This window comes from Equus quagga, chromosome 13 (assembly GCF_021613505.1).
Source record: "Equus quagga isolate Etosha38 chromosome 13, UCLA_HA_Equagga_1.0, whole genome shotgun sequence".
NCBI classification, from domain to species: domain Eukaryota; kingdom Metazoa; phylum Chordata; class Mammalia; order Perissodactyla; family Equidae; genus Equus; species Equus quagga.
This window is the reverse complement of record NC_060279.1, coordinates 93,441,103-93,459,123: the sequence shown is the minus strand read 5'-3', so window position 1 is coordinate 93,459,123 and position 18,021 is coordinate 93,441,103. Positions and strand designations below refer to the sequence as shown.

Here is an 18,021-nt window from a genome sequence, read left to right as displayed (position 1 = left end):
TTAGGAGACAAGAATCTGAATGACATGGAGACCCTTCAAGAAGTTGGATCGAGGAGCCTGCCCCATGAAGAGCTTTTCCACTCACAGATCTGGCACCAGGTTATGAAAGAGTTAACCAGATGTCGAGACTCCATAGTAAATATTCAAGGAACTGGGTCTCACTTGGAAAAACAACATGGTGCACCCTCTAAATATGAGAAATTTGGTAAAGGCTTCAATCGGAGTTCACATCTTCAAGTTCACTGCAGAGTCCAAACTGGAGAAAAACCCTACAAACAAGAGGAGTGCGAGAAAGGTTTCATTTGGGGCTCTCCTCTTCAAATTAACCCGACAGCCCATGCAGGAGAAAAACCCTATAAATGTGACAAATGTGAAAACGCCTTCCGTCGGTTTTCGAGTCTTCAAGCCCATCAGAGAGTCCACAGTAGAGAGAGATCGTCCACATGTGATATGTCATGGAAGGGTTTCAGTCAGAAGTCATTTCTTCGTCGTCATCAGAGAGTCCCCACTGGAGAGGATCCACACGAATTTGAGGAGTGTGGGAGGAATGTCTGGAAAAACTCTCATTGTCAGGCTCCTGTGATAGTCCACTCATTAGAGAAACCCTATAAATGTGGGGAGTGTGGGCTGGGCTTCAGTCAGCGCTCGTATCTTCAAGTCCATCAGAGAGTCCACACAGGAAAGAAACCTTATCAGTGTGAAGAGTGTGGGAAGGGCTTCAGTTGGCGTTCACGACTTCAGGCTCATCAGCGGATCCACACCGGAGAGAAACCCTACAAGTGCGATGCATGCGGCAAGGGTTTCAGTTACAGCTCACATCTTAACATTCACTGTAGAATCCACACAGGAGAGAAACCTTATAAATGTGAGGAGTGTGGGAAAGGCTTCAGTGTGGGTTCCCACCTTCAAGCCCATCAGATAAGCCACACTGGAGAGAAACCGTACAAATGTGAGGAGTGTGGGAAGGGCTTCTGTCGAGCCTCAAATCTTCTGGACCATCAGAGAGGCCACACTGGTGAGAAACCATATCAGTGTGATGCATGTGGGAAGGGCTTCAGTCGTAGCTCAGATTTTAACATCCATTTTCGAGTCCACACGGGAGAGAAACCCTATAAATGTGAGGAGTGTGGGAAGGGCTTCAGTCAGGCCTCCAATCTCCTGGCCCATCAAAGAGGTCACACTGGAGAAAAACCATATAAATGCGGTACCTGTGGGAAGGGCTTCAGTCGGAGTTCAGACCTTAACGTTCATTGTAGGATCCACACAGGAGAGAAACCCTATAAATGTGAGAAGTGTGGGAAGGCCTTCAGCCAGTTCTCAAGTCTTCAGGTGCATCAGAGAGTCCACACTGGAGAGAAACCATATCAGTGTGCAGAGTGTGGGAAAGGCTTCAGCGTGGGTTCACAGCTTCAGGCCCATCAGAGGTGCCATACTGGAGAGAAGCCGTACCAGTGTGAGGAATGTGGGAAGGGCTTCTGTCGGGCCTCAAATTTTCTGGCGCATCGTGGAGTCCACACAGGAGAGAAGCCATACCGATGTGATGTGTGTGGTAAGCGCTTCAGGCAGAGATCATACCTTCAAGCCCACCAGAGGGTCCACACTGGAGAGAAGCCATATAAATGTGAAGAGTGTGGGAAGGTCTTCAGTTGGAGCTCATACCTGCAAGCCCATCAGAGAGTCCACACTGGAGAAAAACCCTACAAATGTGAGGAGTGTGGGAAGGGCTTCAGTTGGAGCTCAAGTCTTATAATTCATCAGAGAGTCCATGTTGATGATGAGGGTGACAAGGACTTAGCCTCATCAGAGAATTCATACAGGAAAGAAGCTCTATAAAACTGTGTGTTTTCATACCTCAATGGGTGCTGAAATAGTCCAATTATCAGAGCTATCATAGCAAACAAAATATCTGTTCCATAAGAGTCACCCAGAGCTTGACATGTCATGGTGGTTGGTTGACCACACAGCAGAGAAGCCTCATGAGAGTGGAGCTGAGGAGTTCATTGAGAGCCTTGACATTTAGCAGATGTTACACAGAAGAAGGATGCATCTGATCTGGAGTTAACCAAAAGTACTAAGATGGGAATGCCCAAATTGATTCCACCAGCGTCTCAGCTCCAAGAGCATGGGGACTTTCTTGACTGTCAAATCTACTCTGCCTTTTCAGTGCCTAACACAGTGTAGGTCTTCAGTAATTGTCAAATGAATACAAGGGAGAACAGTCATCATAGGAATTTTTATTCAGTTCATCTCTGAAAATTGTATAAAATTGTACTTAGAAGAGGAATTCTACCAGCCTTGGAAGGCATTTCTGTTAGACCACATGGGCTCATTTTCCCAACCATGCAGTTTCTGTGAACTAGTGATTATCAAACTCAAATTTGTAGCCCATTACTGGGTCCAGAAATAATTCAGCAAGTTGTGACCAGGACTTTTCTATGCTAAAAATTGAGGTATAATTTGCATGCAGTAACATGCATAAATCTCAAGTTTACAGCTTCATGAATTTTGACAAATGCACACACCTGTGTAGTCATCACCAAGATCAATGTGTACAATATTTCTATTAAAGCAGAATGTTTCCTTGTGCCTGTTTCTAGTCAGTCCACCTCTAGTGGCAATAAGTACCATGATTTCTACACCACAGATAGTTAGGTGTCTTCTGGAGTTTCATACGGGTTCAGTGTATACTCTTGTGTCTGGATTCTTTTGATCAAATATATCATCATCTCAATAGATGCAAAGAAAACACAGGACAGGATTCAACATCCATTCATGATAAAAATTCTTCAGTGAGATAAAAGGCATCTGTGAAAAGCCAACAAGCTAACCTTTCTTTTTAAATGCTTAGGGAATAGGGGCTGGCCCGGTGGTGCAGTGATTAAGTTTGCACATTCTGCTTCGGTGACCCGGGGTTTGCTGGTTCGGATCCCAGGCATGGACATGGCACCGCTTGGCAAGCCATGCTGTGGTAGGCATCCCATGTATAAAGTAGAGGAAGATGGGCATGAATGTTAGCTCAGGGCCAGTCTTCCTCAGCAACAAGAGGAGGATTGGCAGCAGATGTTAGCTCAGGGCTAATCTTCCTAAAAAAAAAAGTTATTTGGGAATAATTTATATACAGTAAAATCTACTTTTTGGTACCATTCTGTGTTTTGGCAAATGCTGTCGTTATTACCACCACCACAATCAAGAAACTTAATGGTTCCAGCACCCTTGCCCTGAAAGTCCTCTACCCTTTTGTAGCGAACCCATCGCACCTCCTCCCCCCTGCCTTGGCCACCACCGACCTGTTTCCTCTCTGTATAGTTTACCTTTTCCAGAATGTCATGTATATGGAATCATAGAGTATGTAATCTTTGGAGTCTGACTTCTTGCACTTAATGCTTTTGAGACTTCATCCATCTTGATGTATGTATCAGCAGTCATTCCTTTTATTGCTGAGTGGCATTCTGTTGGATGGATGTACCAAACTTCATTTATCCATTTATGATTTGAGGGATATTTGGGTTTCCAGTTTTTAGCAATTATGAAGAAAGCAGCTATGAACATTCACATACAGGTTTGTATGTCAACATGTTTTAGTAAATATTTAGGACTGGGATTGCTGGCTTGTATGGTAAGACTATGCTTCATGAAAAACAAAAACTTCTCTAAAATGGATATGCCATTTTGCATTCCCACCATCAATGCTTATCAGGGTTTTGTTTTGTTTTTAGCATTTCAATAGGTTTATAGTGGTGTCTCATTTTGGCTTTAATTTATATTTCTATAATGACTGTGTTGAGCGTCTTTATAAATGTTTGCTATCCATGTACCTATTGTTTTTGGGTAAAGTGTTTCCTTGTTCTTGAGTTTTTAGAGTTCTTTATGTGTTCTGGATACATGTCCTTTGTCAGTCATGTGTTTTGCAAATATTTTATCCCTGTGTGTGGTTTGTGTTTTTATTCCATTAACGGTGTTTTTCACAGATGGGGCTTTTTTTATTTTTGATGAAGTTCACTTTGGGTCTTCCATGGATTGTGTTTTTGGTTTCAGATGTAAGAACTCTGCCTAAACCAAGGTCACAAAGATTTTCCTCCTCTTTTTTAATGTAAAAATTTTATGGTTTCCGGTTTTATATTTAGGTCTATGATCCACGTGAGTTAATCTTTATAAAGTGTGAGGTTAAGGTCCATTTTTTTGCATATGAATATCCAATTAACTCTGTTCAACGTTGAATTTCTGTTGCCCCTTTGTGAAAAGCTCTTTGCAAATATCTGTGTGGGTCTTTTTATGGCCTCTGTTTGTTTCCATTGGTCTGTGTGTTTTATCATCTTTCCGGTATGTAGCTTTATATAATAAGTCTTGAAATCAGATAGTATGAGTCTTCTGACTCCATTCTTCTTTTTCAAAATTATTTTGGCTATTCTAATTTGTTTGCTTTTCCATAATTTTTCAAATCAACTTTGTGGTTTTTAAAAATAAACACTTGCTCAGACTTTTGTTGGGATTGCATTGAATATATGTGGACGAGTTTGGGGAGAATTGACAGCTTACCATTGTTGACTATTCTCAACCATTGACAATGGTATATCTGCTTATTAGGACTCCTTTTATTTCTTTCATCAGTTATTTGTAATTTTCAGCATATAGGTCCTGCACATATTTTATTAGACTTATACCTAAGTAATCTGTGCTTTTTGGTGCTAACTTAAATCGTACTATTTTTCAAATTTCAATTTCCAATTGTTCATTGGTAGTATATACAACATATTGTTTTACATTGACCTTGTATCCTACAACATTGCCAAACTTGCCTATTAGTTCACATTGTTCTGTAGATTTCTTGGAGTTTTCTGTGTAGACAGTCATGTCATCTAGAAAAAGTTTTATTTCTCCCTGCCAATTGATGTGCATGGTACAGCAACTCCAGTGTGACACAAGGAAGCCACCCCTAACGTTAGGTTTCGATGACAAAAAGTCAAGACAGTAGTCCTTTGGTATCATCAGAGGTGGGGGGGAGACTTTCTAGGAGAAGGTCCAGAACAGAGAGAGAGAATAGTGTTCAGGCACTTTCTAGAGGGGAAGTCTTGCCTGCACAAAGTTTAAAAGAGATGGTGTGTAGACCCATCAGGATTGTGAAGACGGTGGTAGACAGGAGCAGGAGATGAGGCTCAGGCTGCTGGCACTAAGTGTCCACGTTTCTTTCCTGTGGTCTTCACAATTCACCCATGACATTTGGGCTAGTTTGGCCACCTCCCAGGTTTTCCTGTAAATAAACATGTATTTGAGAGAGGCCACACTTGCAAAGTTGACCCAAAATAATTAGGTCAGCAATTATTGTGCTAGCTCCCTGAAATATAATGTGGGGCCAGATAACGTTAATCTGGGCAGAAGGAGCCAGAAGACATCAATGGGGGTTCAGGAAATCTCTTGGAGTATTTTAGTAATTAGTAAAATCATTGACTACTTTGGTTTGTTTTATCTGTTGAACTATTCTGGAGACCTTTCCTCTATTAGTGACCTACATACAGCCAGAGGTTCCCTTTAAGGTCCACCTTGGGATGCCAGTAGGTAGTCTAATGCATATGTTATCAGCTACCATAGCATCTACAGAGTTTTCTCTCATTAAGGGCTTCTAAATCTTGGGGTGTTTGGTATATGTGGTCTTCCAGGAGTTGTGACATTGTTTGGCTGGCTTCTAAGTGCCAAGTATGTGTTGTAGAATTGAAAAGACTTAGAATTGTACCTGTTATACCAAAGATTGTGATGAGGCCCAATTTATAATAAATAAAAAGATAGCCTGTGTGTACCCTTTTATGGGAAAGGCATACATCAGTGCATATATGTTGGGGCCATTTAGTTTCAATAGTTCTATATAATGTCAATTGTAGGTAGAAGCCAGGAAGGGCATGGAAATTGTGAAGGGAAAGTTAATGAGGAAGAACCTGGTGAGGTTGAGGAAGTGCCAGGGGAAGTTAAGGAGCTGGAAGGTGACCAGAGAGGATGGTAAGTAGTTAATATGGATAGCAAAGACCTCCAAGGATGTGGGGATTAATTGGATAAGTGGTTCCCAGGCTGGGGTTCCTGGTCTCAGGCCCAGCATTGGTTTATCTTTTGGGTGACGTTTCTGTTACTGTTTTATAGTTCTTATCTGGCAAGTTGAGGAAAGGAGGAAGTGGTGTAGTGATGAGGGAATGGTGGAGAGTGAAGCAGAGATTGTTGGACAAGGGGATTGGAGCTGATGTGGTTGTGGGGGTCATGGTGAAAATTGGTGTGGAGGCAGCTAAAGAGGCAATTATGTCCAGGTCCCAACTGTTAGTCATGGAAGGAGTTGGGGTTTTAGACCTTTGTTCAGGTATAATTTCACCTTTGGGTGAAATTAAGTGGTGGTTAGGGTATAAGTTGGCTAATTTGCAGGGTATTAGCTTGCACCAAAAGGACAACACAAGAGGAGGGAATGGAAAGGGTCAAGCAGAAATCTAAACCTGCTGGGTGTTCTTTGATGCAGTGGAATGGGTAACAGGCAACGGTAGGTTCCTGTGTGCTGTCATTCACCAGGGCTTGGTTAAGTTTAGGTAAGTAAAGGTCTGCAAACAAGCTCTAGCTTCTTGCAGAGTGTGTTTACATTGTGTAGGAGCAGGGAATATGGAGGTTGCAGAGACTTACATAAGCAGGGAGGGTTGGAGCTTCAGTTAAGCAGTCTACAGTCATGTTGATATTGGCTAGGTTGGGAGCAAAGTGTAAACAAAGCTGCATAGATTGAAACTTTGGGGATAAGCCAGAAGATGAGTGAGAAGAAAGGGCAGTTGGAGAAGTCATAAGGGATGTAGGAGGGGATATGAGTTGAGTGGAAGAACCAGGTGTTGGGCTTGGAGCAGAGGGGGTGTCAGAATCTTTATTCGATGGGCTCTGGCATGAAAGTGTGGTGAGAGGACATCTTAGGGTGTCAGGATCAAGGTTGGAACTGTTGGCTCTGCTGAAGTCATCTTTTGGGGGGGGTCCTTTGTTCTCCTGGGCTGAGATCCTTATTCCTGAGCTGATGATTGTTCTGTCATCTATGGTAGCCCGTGGACGATACCTGTAAGGGCCTTTGTATAGTGGAGGATGGAGACTCCTAATTTGAGTCATGAGCTAACTCCAAGACCTCAAGGCAAAGTTCTACATTGGAGGATTATTTTGAGAGTGACTGAAGACTGATGGATGCCCTGGGGCACATTTGGCTATATTTTGGGTGGCCACATATGCATGATATGTTGGATATAAGTAGCCTTAAGAGCTCTGCCCATGCAAGTCCACATTTTGTCTTCTGTCCTTTCTGTGGATAAGCCAAGAGTAGACAGGTATAAATATCAGTCATTGTGAAGGCAAAATTATTTGTGTCAGCACATTGGCACAATGACCCAGTAAAATTAATTTGACAGAGAAGGGTCATTTACCTCTTGGTACAGACCTTCATTGGCCATGACATCAGTTGCCACATTGAGAGGGTAGGGTTGGTGTTAGGGCCAGTGGCATGTTATCATACATTTTGGCCCACAGTATGGAGGCCTGGGGCCCATGATGAGGGTAATACTTAAGTTTATTTGAAAAATGGGAACAAGGTGGACAGCTATGGCATTTAATAGAGCCTCAGCCAGGGTGCTTCTCTCTTTCTCTCTCTCTCTTTTTTTTTTTTTACTGGTTATTGTGCCCTGAGGTTTATCAATTTATTGATCTTTTCAAAGAACCAGTTCTTGGTTTTATTGATTTTCTCGACTTTTCTGTTTAAATTTTATTAATTTTTTCTTATCTTATAAATTTTTCTTTATTACGTTCTTCTGCTTGCCTTTTACTTTGTTCTTCTACTTTAAGGTGGAAGCTTAGATCATCGATTTGAGACCTTTTGTAATATAATCATTTAATTGTATTTATTTCTCTCTAAGTACTGCGTTAGCTGTATGACACAAATTTTATGTTGTGCTTTCATTTCGATTCAATTCAAAGTATTTGCTAGTTTTCCTTGTGGCTTCCTCTTTGACCCATGGATTATTTATAATTGAATTTTTAAATTACCATATATTTGGGGGTTATCTAGATATCTGTTCCTGATTTCTATTTTTAACTTCAGAGCACATATTTTGTATGAGTCAGTTCTTTTCAATTTGTTAAGTTTTGTCATATGGCTCAGAAATATTGTCTCTTTTAGCAAATATTCCATGTACACTTGAAAAGAATGTGTATTCTGCTATTGTTGTGTAGAGTAGCCTGTAAATGTCAGTTAGATCAATTAGGTCAACTTTATTGATAATGTTATTCAGGTCTTCTATAACCTTATTAATTTTTGGTCTACTTGCTCTAGCCATTGCTGACAGAGGAGTGTTTAAGTTACCAGATATAATTGTGGATTTGTCTATTCTTCTTTTCAATTCTTTCAATTTTTGCTTTGAGTACTTTGGAAGCTCTGTTTTTAAATCTATGAATTTTTAAGATTATTAAATTCTTGATGAAATGACCTCTTTATCATTTTATAATGTTCCTGGTACTATTCCTTCTTTTGAAGTCTATACTGTCTGATATTGACCTTTATATAGTCATTCCTATTTTATGATTAGTGTTTACATGGCATATCATTTTTTTTAAATGTTAACTTATCTTGATCTTAATATTTAAAGTAGATTTCTTGTGGACAACCAATAGTTAGGATTTTTTTCATCCACTCTAACTATGTATCTTTTTTGGTGTATTTTAACCATTTACATTTAATGTAATTATTGATATGGTTAAATTTACTTCTTTTGTTTTATCATTTTGTTTTTCTCCTCTATTTTGTTTATCTCCTCTAATTTTTGGTCCTCTGTTTTCTCTTTCTGCTTTCTTTGAAAAAAATTTTAAGTTGTTTTAATTTTGCTTGAGAAAATAATTTTGAATGACTTTTACAAGTTTATTACATTATTATTACTTTGTATTTATACACATTGCTGATTTTCATATGTGATTTCATACATTCCTATAGATCTATAAATTACATTAAAATTACTCAGCAAATACAATGATAAAGTTAAGTTCCATGTTACTAATTTAAAAAAATTTTATTTTGTTATTATAAGAACGTGTAACTTGAGATCTACCCTCTTAACAAAATTTTAAGTAGACAATACATAGTTGACTATAGCTACAATGTTGTACAGCAGATCTCCAGAGCTTATTCATCTTTCCTAACTGAAACTTTATGCCCGTAGATTATTAACTTCCCATTTTCCCCTCTCCCCAGCCCCTAGCAACCACCTTTCTACTTTGTGTTTCTATGAATTTGACTACTGTAGACACCTCATATAAATGGACTCATATAGTATTTGCTTTTTGTGACTGGCTTATTTCACTTAGCATAATGTCCTCAAGGCTCACTTATGTTGTAGCATGTAGCAGGATTTCCTTCTTTTTTAAGGTGGAATAATGGTATGTATATGCCACATTCTGTTTATCCATTCTCTGTCAATGGACATTTGGGTTCCTTCTACCTCTTGGCTATTGCAGATAGTGCTGCCATGAACATGGGTATGCAAATCTCTCCTTAAGACCCTCCTTTAAATTCCTTTGGATATATACCCAGAAGTGGGATTGCTATGATCATATGGTAGTTTTACTTTCAATTTTTTGAGGAAGCTCCATGCTGTTTTCCATAGTGGCTGCACCATTTTGTATTCTCACCAACAATGTGCAAAGGTTCCAATTTCTCCATATCCTCCCCCAACACTCTTGTCTTCTTTTTTTGATAATTGCTATCCTGACAAGTGTGAGGTGATATTTCATTGTGGTTTTAATTAGCATTTCCCTGGTAATTAGTGACACTGAACATTTTTAAATATATCTTTTGGCCATTTTTCTTCTTTGGAGAAGTGTCTATTGAAGTACTTAGCCCATCTGTAAATTGTTTTTACTTTTTTTTTTTTTAACTATTTAGTTGTAGGAGTTCCTTATATATTGTGGAGATTAAACCTTTATCAGATATATGGTTTGCGGATGTTTTCTTCCACTCCATAGGTTGTCTTTTCACTCTGTTGATTGCTTCCTTTGCTGTACAGAAGCTTTTTAGTTTGATATAATCCCACTTGCTTATTTTTGTTTTTGTTGCCTGTGCTTTTGGTGTTATATCCATGAAATCATTGCCAAGAACAACATCAAGGAGCTTTTCTTCTGTTTTCTTCTAGGAATTTTACAGTTTCAGGCTTTAGATTTAAGTCTTTAACCCATTTTGAGTTGATTTTTGTGTATAGCATAAAATAAGAGTCCAATTTAATGTAGATATTCAGTTTTCCTCCCACCGTTTGTTGAAGAGACTATCCTTTCCCTATTATGTGACCTTGGTGCCCTTGTTAAAGAGTAGTTGACCATATATGTGTGGGATTATATCTGGGCTCTCTGTTCTATTCTGTTGGTCTATGTGTCTGTTTTTATGCCAGTACCATGCTGTTTTGATTACTATAGCTTTGTAAAATAGTTTGAAATCAAGAAGTGTGATGTCTCCAGCTTTCTTCTTATTTCTCAAGATTGCTTTGGCTATTTGGGGTCTTTTTTGGTTCCATACAAATTTTAGCATTATTTTTTCTATTTCTGTGAAAATGCCATTGAAATTTTGATAGGAATTGCATTGAATTTATGGATGGCTTTGGGTAGTATGGACATTTTAGCAATGCTAGCTCTTCTGATACATGAACATGGGATATCTTTCCATTTCTTTGTCTTTTTAAATTTCTTTCATCAATGTCTTATAGCTTTCAGTGTATAGGCCTTTCACCTCCTTGTTTAAATTTATTACTAAATATTTTATTGTTTTTGATGCTACTCTGCATGGGATTGTTTTCTTAATTTCTCTTTCTGATAGTTTGTCATTAGTGTATGGAAATGCAACTGAGTTTTGTATGTTGATTTTGTATCCTAACTTTACTGAATTCGTCTATTAACTGTTCTAACAGTTTTTGGTGGAATCATTAGGTTTTTCTATATATAAGATCATGTAATCTGTAAACAGAGGACAAGTTTACTTCTGTTCTGATTTGGATTGTATTTCTTTTTCTTGCCTCATTGCTCAGGTTAGGACTTCCAGTACTATGTTGAATTGAAGTGGTAAGAGTGGGAATCCTTGTTTTATTCCTGATCATAAAGAAAAAACATACAGCTTTTAACCACTAAGTATGATGTTAGCTGTGGTATTGCCATATATGGCCTTTATGATCTTGAGGTACATCCCTTCTACAACTAGTTTGTTGTGAATTTTCATCATAAAAGGGTATTGGATTTTGTCAAATGCTTTCTTCTTGTCTATTAAGATGATCCTATGATTTTTATCCTTCATTGTGTTAATGTGGTGTATCACATTTATTGATTTTCATATGTTGAACCATCTTGCATCCCAGGAATAAATTCAACCTGATCATGGTATACGATCCTTTGAATGTGCTGTTGAATTCTGTTTGCTGGAATTTTGTTGATTATTTTTGCAACTATATTCATCAGAGATATTGACCTATATTTTTATTTTCTTGTAGTATCCCTATCCGGCTTTGGTATGAGGATAATTCTGGCCTTGTAAAATGAATTTGGAAACGTTCTCTACGTTCTCTCTTCTTCATCTTTTTTGAAGAGTTTGTATGAATTCTTTAAATGTTTGGTAGAATTCATCAGTAAAATGATCTCGTTCTGGGTGTCTCTTTGTTGGAGATTTTTTTTTTTTTTGAGGAAGATTAGCCCTGAGCTAACATCTGCTGCCACTCCTCTTTTTGCTGAGGAAGACTGGCGCCGAGCTAACATCCATGCCCATCTTCCTCTACTTTATATGTGGGACGCCTGCCACAGCACAGCTTGCCAAGCAATGCCATGTCTGCACCTGGATCCGAACCGGGGAACCCCAAGCCACCAAAGTGCAAACTGCGCACTTAACCACTGCACCACCGGGCCAGCCCCTGTTGGAGATTTTTGCTTACTGATTCAATCTCCTTACTCGCTATTGACCAGTTTATATTTTCTATTTCTTCCTGATTCCGTCATTATATGTTGTATGTTTCTAAGAATTGATCCATTTCTTCTAGGTTATCTAAATTTTTGGCATATAGTTGTTCATAGTAGACTCTTATGATCCTTTGTATTTCTGTAGTATCAGTTGTAATGTCTCCTCTTTCATTTCTGATTTTGAGAATTCTCCTTTTTAGTCAAGTTAGTTTTGTCAAGTTTATGTTTTCAGAAAAGCCAGCTCTTAGTTTTGTTGATCTTTTCTGTTGGTTTTTAAAGTCTCTATTTCATTTATTTCATCTCTGATCTTTGTTATTTCCTTCTTTCTGCTAACTTGGATTTATTTCTCCTTTTTCTAATTCCTTGAGGGGTAAAGCTAGGTTATTTTAGATCTTTCTTTTTCTTAATGGAGTCATTTATCATTATAAACATCCCTCTTAGAACTGCTATACTGCACCTCATAAGTTTTGGTTTGTTGTGTTTCCATTTTCATTTGTCTCAAGTTATTTTTTTATTTCTTCTTTGACCCATTGGTTCTGGAATGTGTTGTTTAATTTCCACACGTTTATGAATTATTTAGTTGTCATCTTATTATCAATTTCTAGTTTCATCCCATTGTGATCAGAAAAAATACTGGATGTGATTTCAATCTTCTTAAAATTATTTTAGATTTGTTTTGTGACAGAGCATATGATCTATCCTTAAGAATGTTCTGTGCATGCTTGAGAAGAAGGTATATTCTACTGCTGTTGGTTGGAGTGTTCCGTTTGTGTCTTTTAGGTGCATTTGGTCTAAAGTATAGTTCAAGCTCAATGTTTCCTTGTTGATTTTCTATCTGGATGATCTATCCATTGTTGAAAGTGCATTATTGAAGTCCCCTATTAATATTGCTTAGCTCTCTATGTCTCTCGTCAGATCTGTTAATATTTGCTTTACATATTTAGGTGCTTCAATGTTGGGTGCACATATATTTACAATTGTTATTTTTTTTTGATGAATTGACTCCTTTATCACTATATAATGACCTTCTCTGTCTCTTGTTACAGTTTTTGATTTAAAGTATATTTTGTCTGATGTAAGTATATCTGCCTCTGCTCTCTTTTTGTTTCTATTTGCATGGATTATTTTTTTCCATCTCTTCATTTTCAGTTTATATGGGTCCTTAAAGCCTAAGTGAGTCTCTTGTAGAAAACATATAGTTGGGTCTTTTTTATCCATTCCACCACTCTCTGTCTTTTGGTTGGAGAATTCAATCCATTTACATTTAAAGTAATATTGATAGGTAATGACTTACTAATGCCATCTTGTTAATTATTTTCTGGCTGTTTTGTAGTTCCTTTATTCTTCCTCTCTTGCTGTCTACCTTTGTGAATTGATGGTTTTACATAGTGGTATGCTTTGATTCCTTTCTATTTTTTGTGTATCTACTCTAGGTTTTTGCTTTGTGGCTACCATGAGGTTTATATAAAACATCGTATAGTTATAACCATTATAACTTTGTTCACATGTAAAACTTTACCTTTTTAATTCATTTATTTTTAATGTTTTTGATTTCACAGTTTACATCTTTTTATATTTTGTATCTGTTAACAAATTATTGTACTATAGTTATTTTTAATACTTTAGCATTTTAATCTTAATACTAGAGTTAAGGGATTGATACATCACCATTACTGTATTAGAATATTCTGAACTTGACTATATACTTACCTTTCTTTGCCAGTTAGTTTTATACTTCCATATTTTCATTTTTACTAATTATCATTTTTTATTTCAGCTTGAAGAGAACTCCCTTTAGCATTTTTTTGTAAGGCAGGTCCAGTGGTAATGAACTCCCTCAGCTTTTGTTTGTCTGGGAAAGTTTTTATCTCCTCTTCGTTTCTGAATGAAAGGAACTTCATTCAGAAGAATTCTTGGTAAGCAGGTGTTCTTTTTTCAGCACTTTGAATATATCATCCCACTCTCTCCTGGCTTACAAGGTTTCTGCTGAGGGGCTGGCCCCATGACGGAGTGGTTAAGTTCGCATGCTCCACTTCGGCAGCCCAGGGTTTTGCTGGTTTGGATCCTGGGTGTGGACATGGCACTGCTTGCCAGGCCATGCTGAGGCAGCATCCCATATAGCACAACCAGAGGCACTCACAACTAGAATATACAACTATGTATTAGGTGGGCTTTGTGGAGAAGAAGAAGAAAAAGAAAGAAAGATTGGCAACAGTTGTTAGCTCAGGTGCCAATCTTTGGGAAAAAATGATATGTGGCATTATCATTACACACTTTTTTAAAAGTGGGGGTGAAAAGGTTTCTGCTGAGAAATCTGCTGATGTCTTAAGGGGTAGTTCCCTTTTATATGATGAGTTTTTTTCCCTTTCAAAATTCTCTTTTAGTCTTTTACTTTTTACTTTGTTATAATGTGTGTATCAATGATGTCCTCTTTGGACTGATAAAGTTTCAGGACCTAAGAGCTTTATATACCTCGGTGTGGATATCTCTCCCCAGATTTGGGAAATTTTCAGCCATTATTTTTTTAAACTAGGATTTCCTCTCCTTGCTCTCTCTCTTACCTTCCTGGGACTCCCATAAAGTGCATATTGTTTCCTAGATTATGTCCCATAATTCACATAAACTTTCTTCACTCTTTTTCATTCTTCTTTCTCCTGTGAATAATTTCTAAACACCTATCTTTGCATTAACAGATTCTTTATTCTCCTTGATGAAGTCTGCTACTCATGCTCTCTATTGAATTTTTCTTTTCATTCATTGTATTTTTCAGCTCCAGAATTTGTTTCTTTATTAGAATTTCTATCTCTTTGTTGAACTTCTTGTGTTGTTCATGTATTCTTTTCCTGATTTTCTTGGGTTGTCTATCAGTGTTCTCCTGTAGCTTGCTGAACTTCCTTAAAACAACTATTTTGAATTCTTTGTCAGACAATACTTAGATCTCCATTTCTTTGAGGTTGGTTACTGGAAAATTATGTGTTCCTATGGTGGTATCATGTTTCCTTGATTTTTCATGTTCCTTGAAGTCTTGCATTGCTGTCTTCACATCTGAAGAAGTCACCTACTCCAGTCTTTGCAGACCGACTTTGGGAGAGAAATACCTTTACTAATCAGCTGGCTAGGGGTTCTGAGGCCTTCTCAAAACTGTTATATGGATGCACCCACGCCACACTTTTTGTTCTCTTTAGGCAAAATTTATAAATTTTATGCCCTTTCTTAATCTTGCAAAGACAAGCTTGGTGCTGAGAGCCTCCATGGTACCTGGTACCTGGTTTGGTAGGATATGAGGATACAATCAAGATAATATGTAAAATTACTAAATACCATTAGTTGTAATGAAAGTGCAAATTAAATTAGTATGAGGTATCACTACATTCTGACCACAAAAGCTGAAATTAAAAGACAAGGGAAACTTGGCAAAATGCCAACTATCATACTGCTCCTGGTAGTATAAAATAGTACAACCACTTTGGAACATTTTTTGGAAGTATCTACTAAAACTAAAGATATTCATACCCCAGAGCCCTTTGGTTCAACCCATACACACATTCCTAAAATTAATATATCCATACATTCAGCCAAAGATGTTTTCCAGTATGCTTATACCAGTATTACTTTTAAGAGCCAACACTGGAAACTACTCAGTGATCATCTATAAAAAAATGGATTATGGTAAATTTACACAATGTTCAAATTTCTCAAATTTGAACATCAAAATAAATAATGTTTATAATGCAATATGAAGAAAGATGTTAAGGAAGATAAGAAAAGTATAAATTCATGGTAGAATTCTAATTCATAAATGTAGAAGGAACGATGGAATTGGAAATCAACTTCTGGCAATCATCATGGCAATAACTAGTCCAAGCAAGGATCATAAGGGTTGCTGAATATATTAGGTGAAAGTTTGAGGAGGAACAGAATAGTACACAGTCCAAAATATCTCTCTATTAATTACAAAGCAGAGTATAGTAATTTTACAGTGGAGAAATTTGATGATCATCACATTAGCTAAGAGATCAAAGTTAACATTACAAGCAATAGAACAACCAACATTACAGGCCTCCAGATATGATCACTGAGAATGACACAATGTCACTTCTGTATTATTCCTGCCCAAAATACACAACCTAACTGTACTCATAAGGAAACATCAGGTAAACTCAAGTCGAGAGAGAGGCTTCTGCTTGACAAATATCCAATTACAGGCAGCACCATCGACCAAAAGTCCCAGCCGCTTTGCTCTAAAACAACATTGTTCAGAGGCCAATCTCCCATTGGATGCTCCCAGCTAATGCAATAGGGATCCTAAGCTGGTCCATTTCTGGAGACCAGTACGTCAAGAGTAGAGGTTAACACCTTCTTTGCACATCATTGCCTGTCCAAAACCATTCTACCTCGCTCTTTCTTAAAATTCCCAGCTTTAATTCTCATACAGTCTGCTTATACTAAACATTACCCTCCGTCTTTCAGCTCCCCTATTGCCCCTAAATTATTTCCCAGTTCCTTGCTTTAACTTTCTATCTCGTGGCTCATTGTTTACTCTTCCAACAATACTGTAATAACTGCAGACACTTAGATTTCAGGAAGTCTGTGTCTACCGAAAATTTTCCGCTCACGGATTCAGGAGAGAGTAACGCTAGCCCTCCGTGTAGATATCCATATTACGGCCATGAAGCCAACAGCGTGAACTTTGCCCCCACGGGTATTGTGGGAACTGTGGTCCAGCATCTCCGAGGAGTCCACCACTTCCGCCTGAGGTGGGTGAGAACTTGGACGGTGCTCTCCTCTGGCTTTCTGGGAAGTGTAGTCCACTAGCCCCCTAGAGCTGCGCACACTTCCGCACAGGCAGCTGGGACAGGGGAATTCTGGGAAATGCAGTCCCAGAGTAGCCTGGGGTTTCATGCACTTCCGCTCTCGGTGGCCAGGTCGCCGGCATCTTTCCCCTCGCTGAGGTGAGTAGGTACTGCGTTTCGCTGCCCTTCCCGAACGTCCCTAGGTCCCGGAGGACCCGGACATCGACATAGGGGACAGAAGCTGCGTCCGAGTCGGCGGTTTGAGGGCGGGGGCGGCGGGCGGCGTTCCCCTGGGCGGAGCCTCTTGGCGTTAGGGCGGTGGGTCCCTTATCGCCTGGCTGGAGTCTCCCGCGCTCCCCGCGCCGCGCGCCTCCCGCCGGCTCTGCCGTTTCCCGCAGTGGGACGCCGGACAAGCTCGCTGCATTTCTCTCCCTCCGGTGTTTTTCTGTAGAATCGAGGTGGCATTGCTACCGTTCTAGCACGGTGGTTTGAGAATAGATGAGATAGCGTAAAGAAAAGTCTCAAGACAGCTGCTGCCACGTGGCGAAGGGTGCCTCTCGTTACGAGTTCTGTTTAGTTTGGGGAAGTGCTCGGTTCCCTGAAAGCCGGGAATCCGGATGGGGGAAGAGCTCCAGCCGCGCTGCCCGCACTTCTCTTTGATCTCTGTAGGAAGCTAGGCTTGCTCCCAAACCATTTCTGGCTGGAAGGGACGGGGGCGGGGGAGAACTGAATATTTCTGATTTCTCAGGGACAGAGATGTTAAAACCAAGACTACAGGCTCATAGTGGGGGCACTTATCCTAAGCCCCACGTCACCAAACTGGGGTTTACCACAAAGACAACTTTGGCTCCGCCAGAAATGGAATCTTACACCCGTCAGTCAGGAATGGTCTGAACAGCACTAGTTCAGTAATCTGTCCGATGGACGCTGCCATCCCATAAGGGAAAATGACCTTGCGGTGACCAGGCTGCTTTTTTGGCCGGTACAGCTTCCTTGTTCCTGCTCCCCTTTGTCTATAGAAATCTTTCATTTTGTACAGCTGCTGGGAACTCCTTTCTACCTGCTGGATTGGGTGGTTCCCGATTCATGAATTGTTGAATAAAGCATGAGATCTTTAAAATTTACTCAGTTGAATTTGGTTTTTTAGCAGAGACATAATTTGGTATTTCAGAGCCTCTTTTCCTTCTCTGGTCTTCTCAAAAAGAACTGCATTTCTCGTTGCATCCTTGTCACTGAGTGGTTGTATCTGAGATCTGTTGAT

General features: G+C 39.1%; 1 protein-coding gene across 1 annotated transcript in view; it reads left to right on the top strand.

The window, feature by feature from the left end:
* Window positions 1–18,021, top strand: part of LOC124250365 (zinc finger protein 45-like) — a 48,784-nt gene that overhangs the window by 18,036 nt on the left and 12,727 nt on the right. Inside the window, exons 9-11 of the mRNA XM_046682167.1 lie at window positions 5–1,824; window positions 5,874–5,988; window positions 16,592–16,728. Of these exons, the coding sequence (XP_046538123.1) occupies window positions 5–1,824; window positions 5,874–5,988; window positions 16,592–16,728 (2,072 nt within the window). The remainder of the gene's footprint in view (window positions 1–4; window positions 1,825–5,873; window positions 5,989–16,591; window positions 16,729–18,021) is intronic.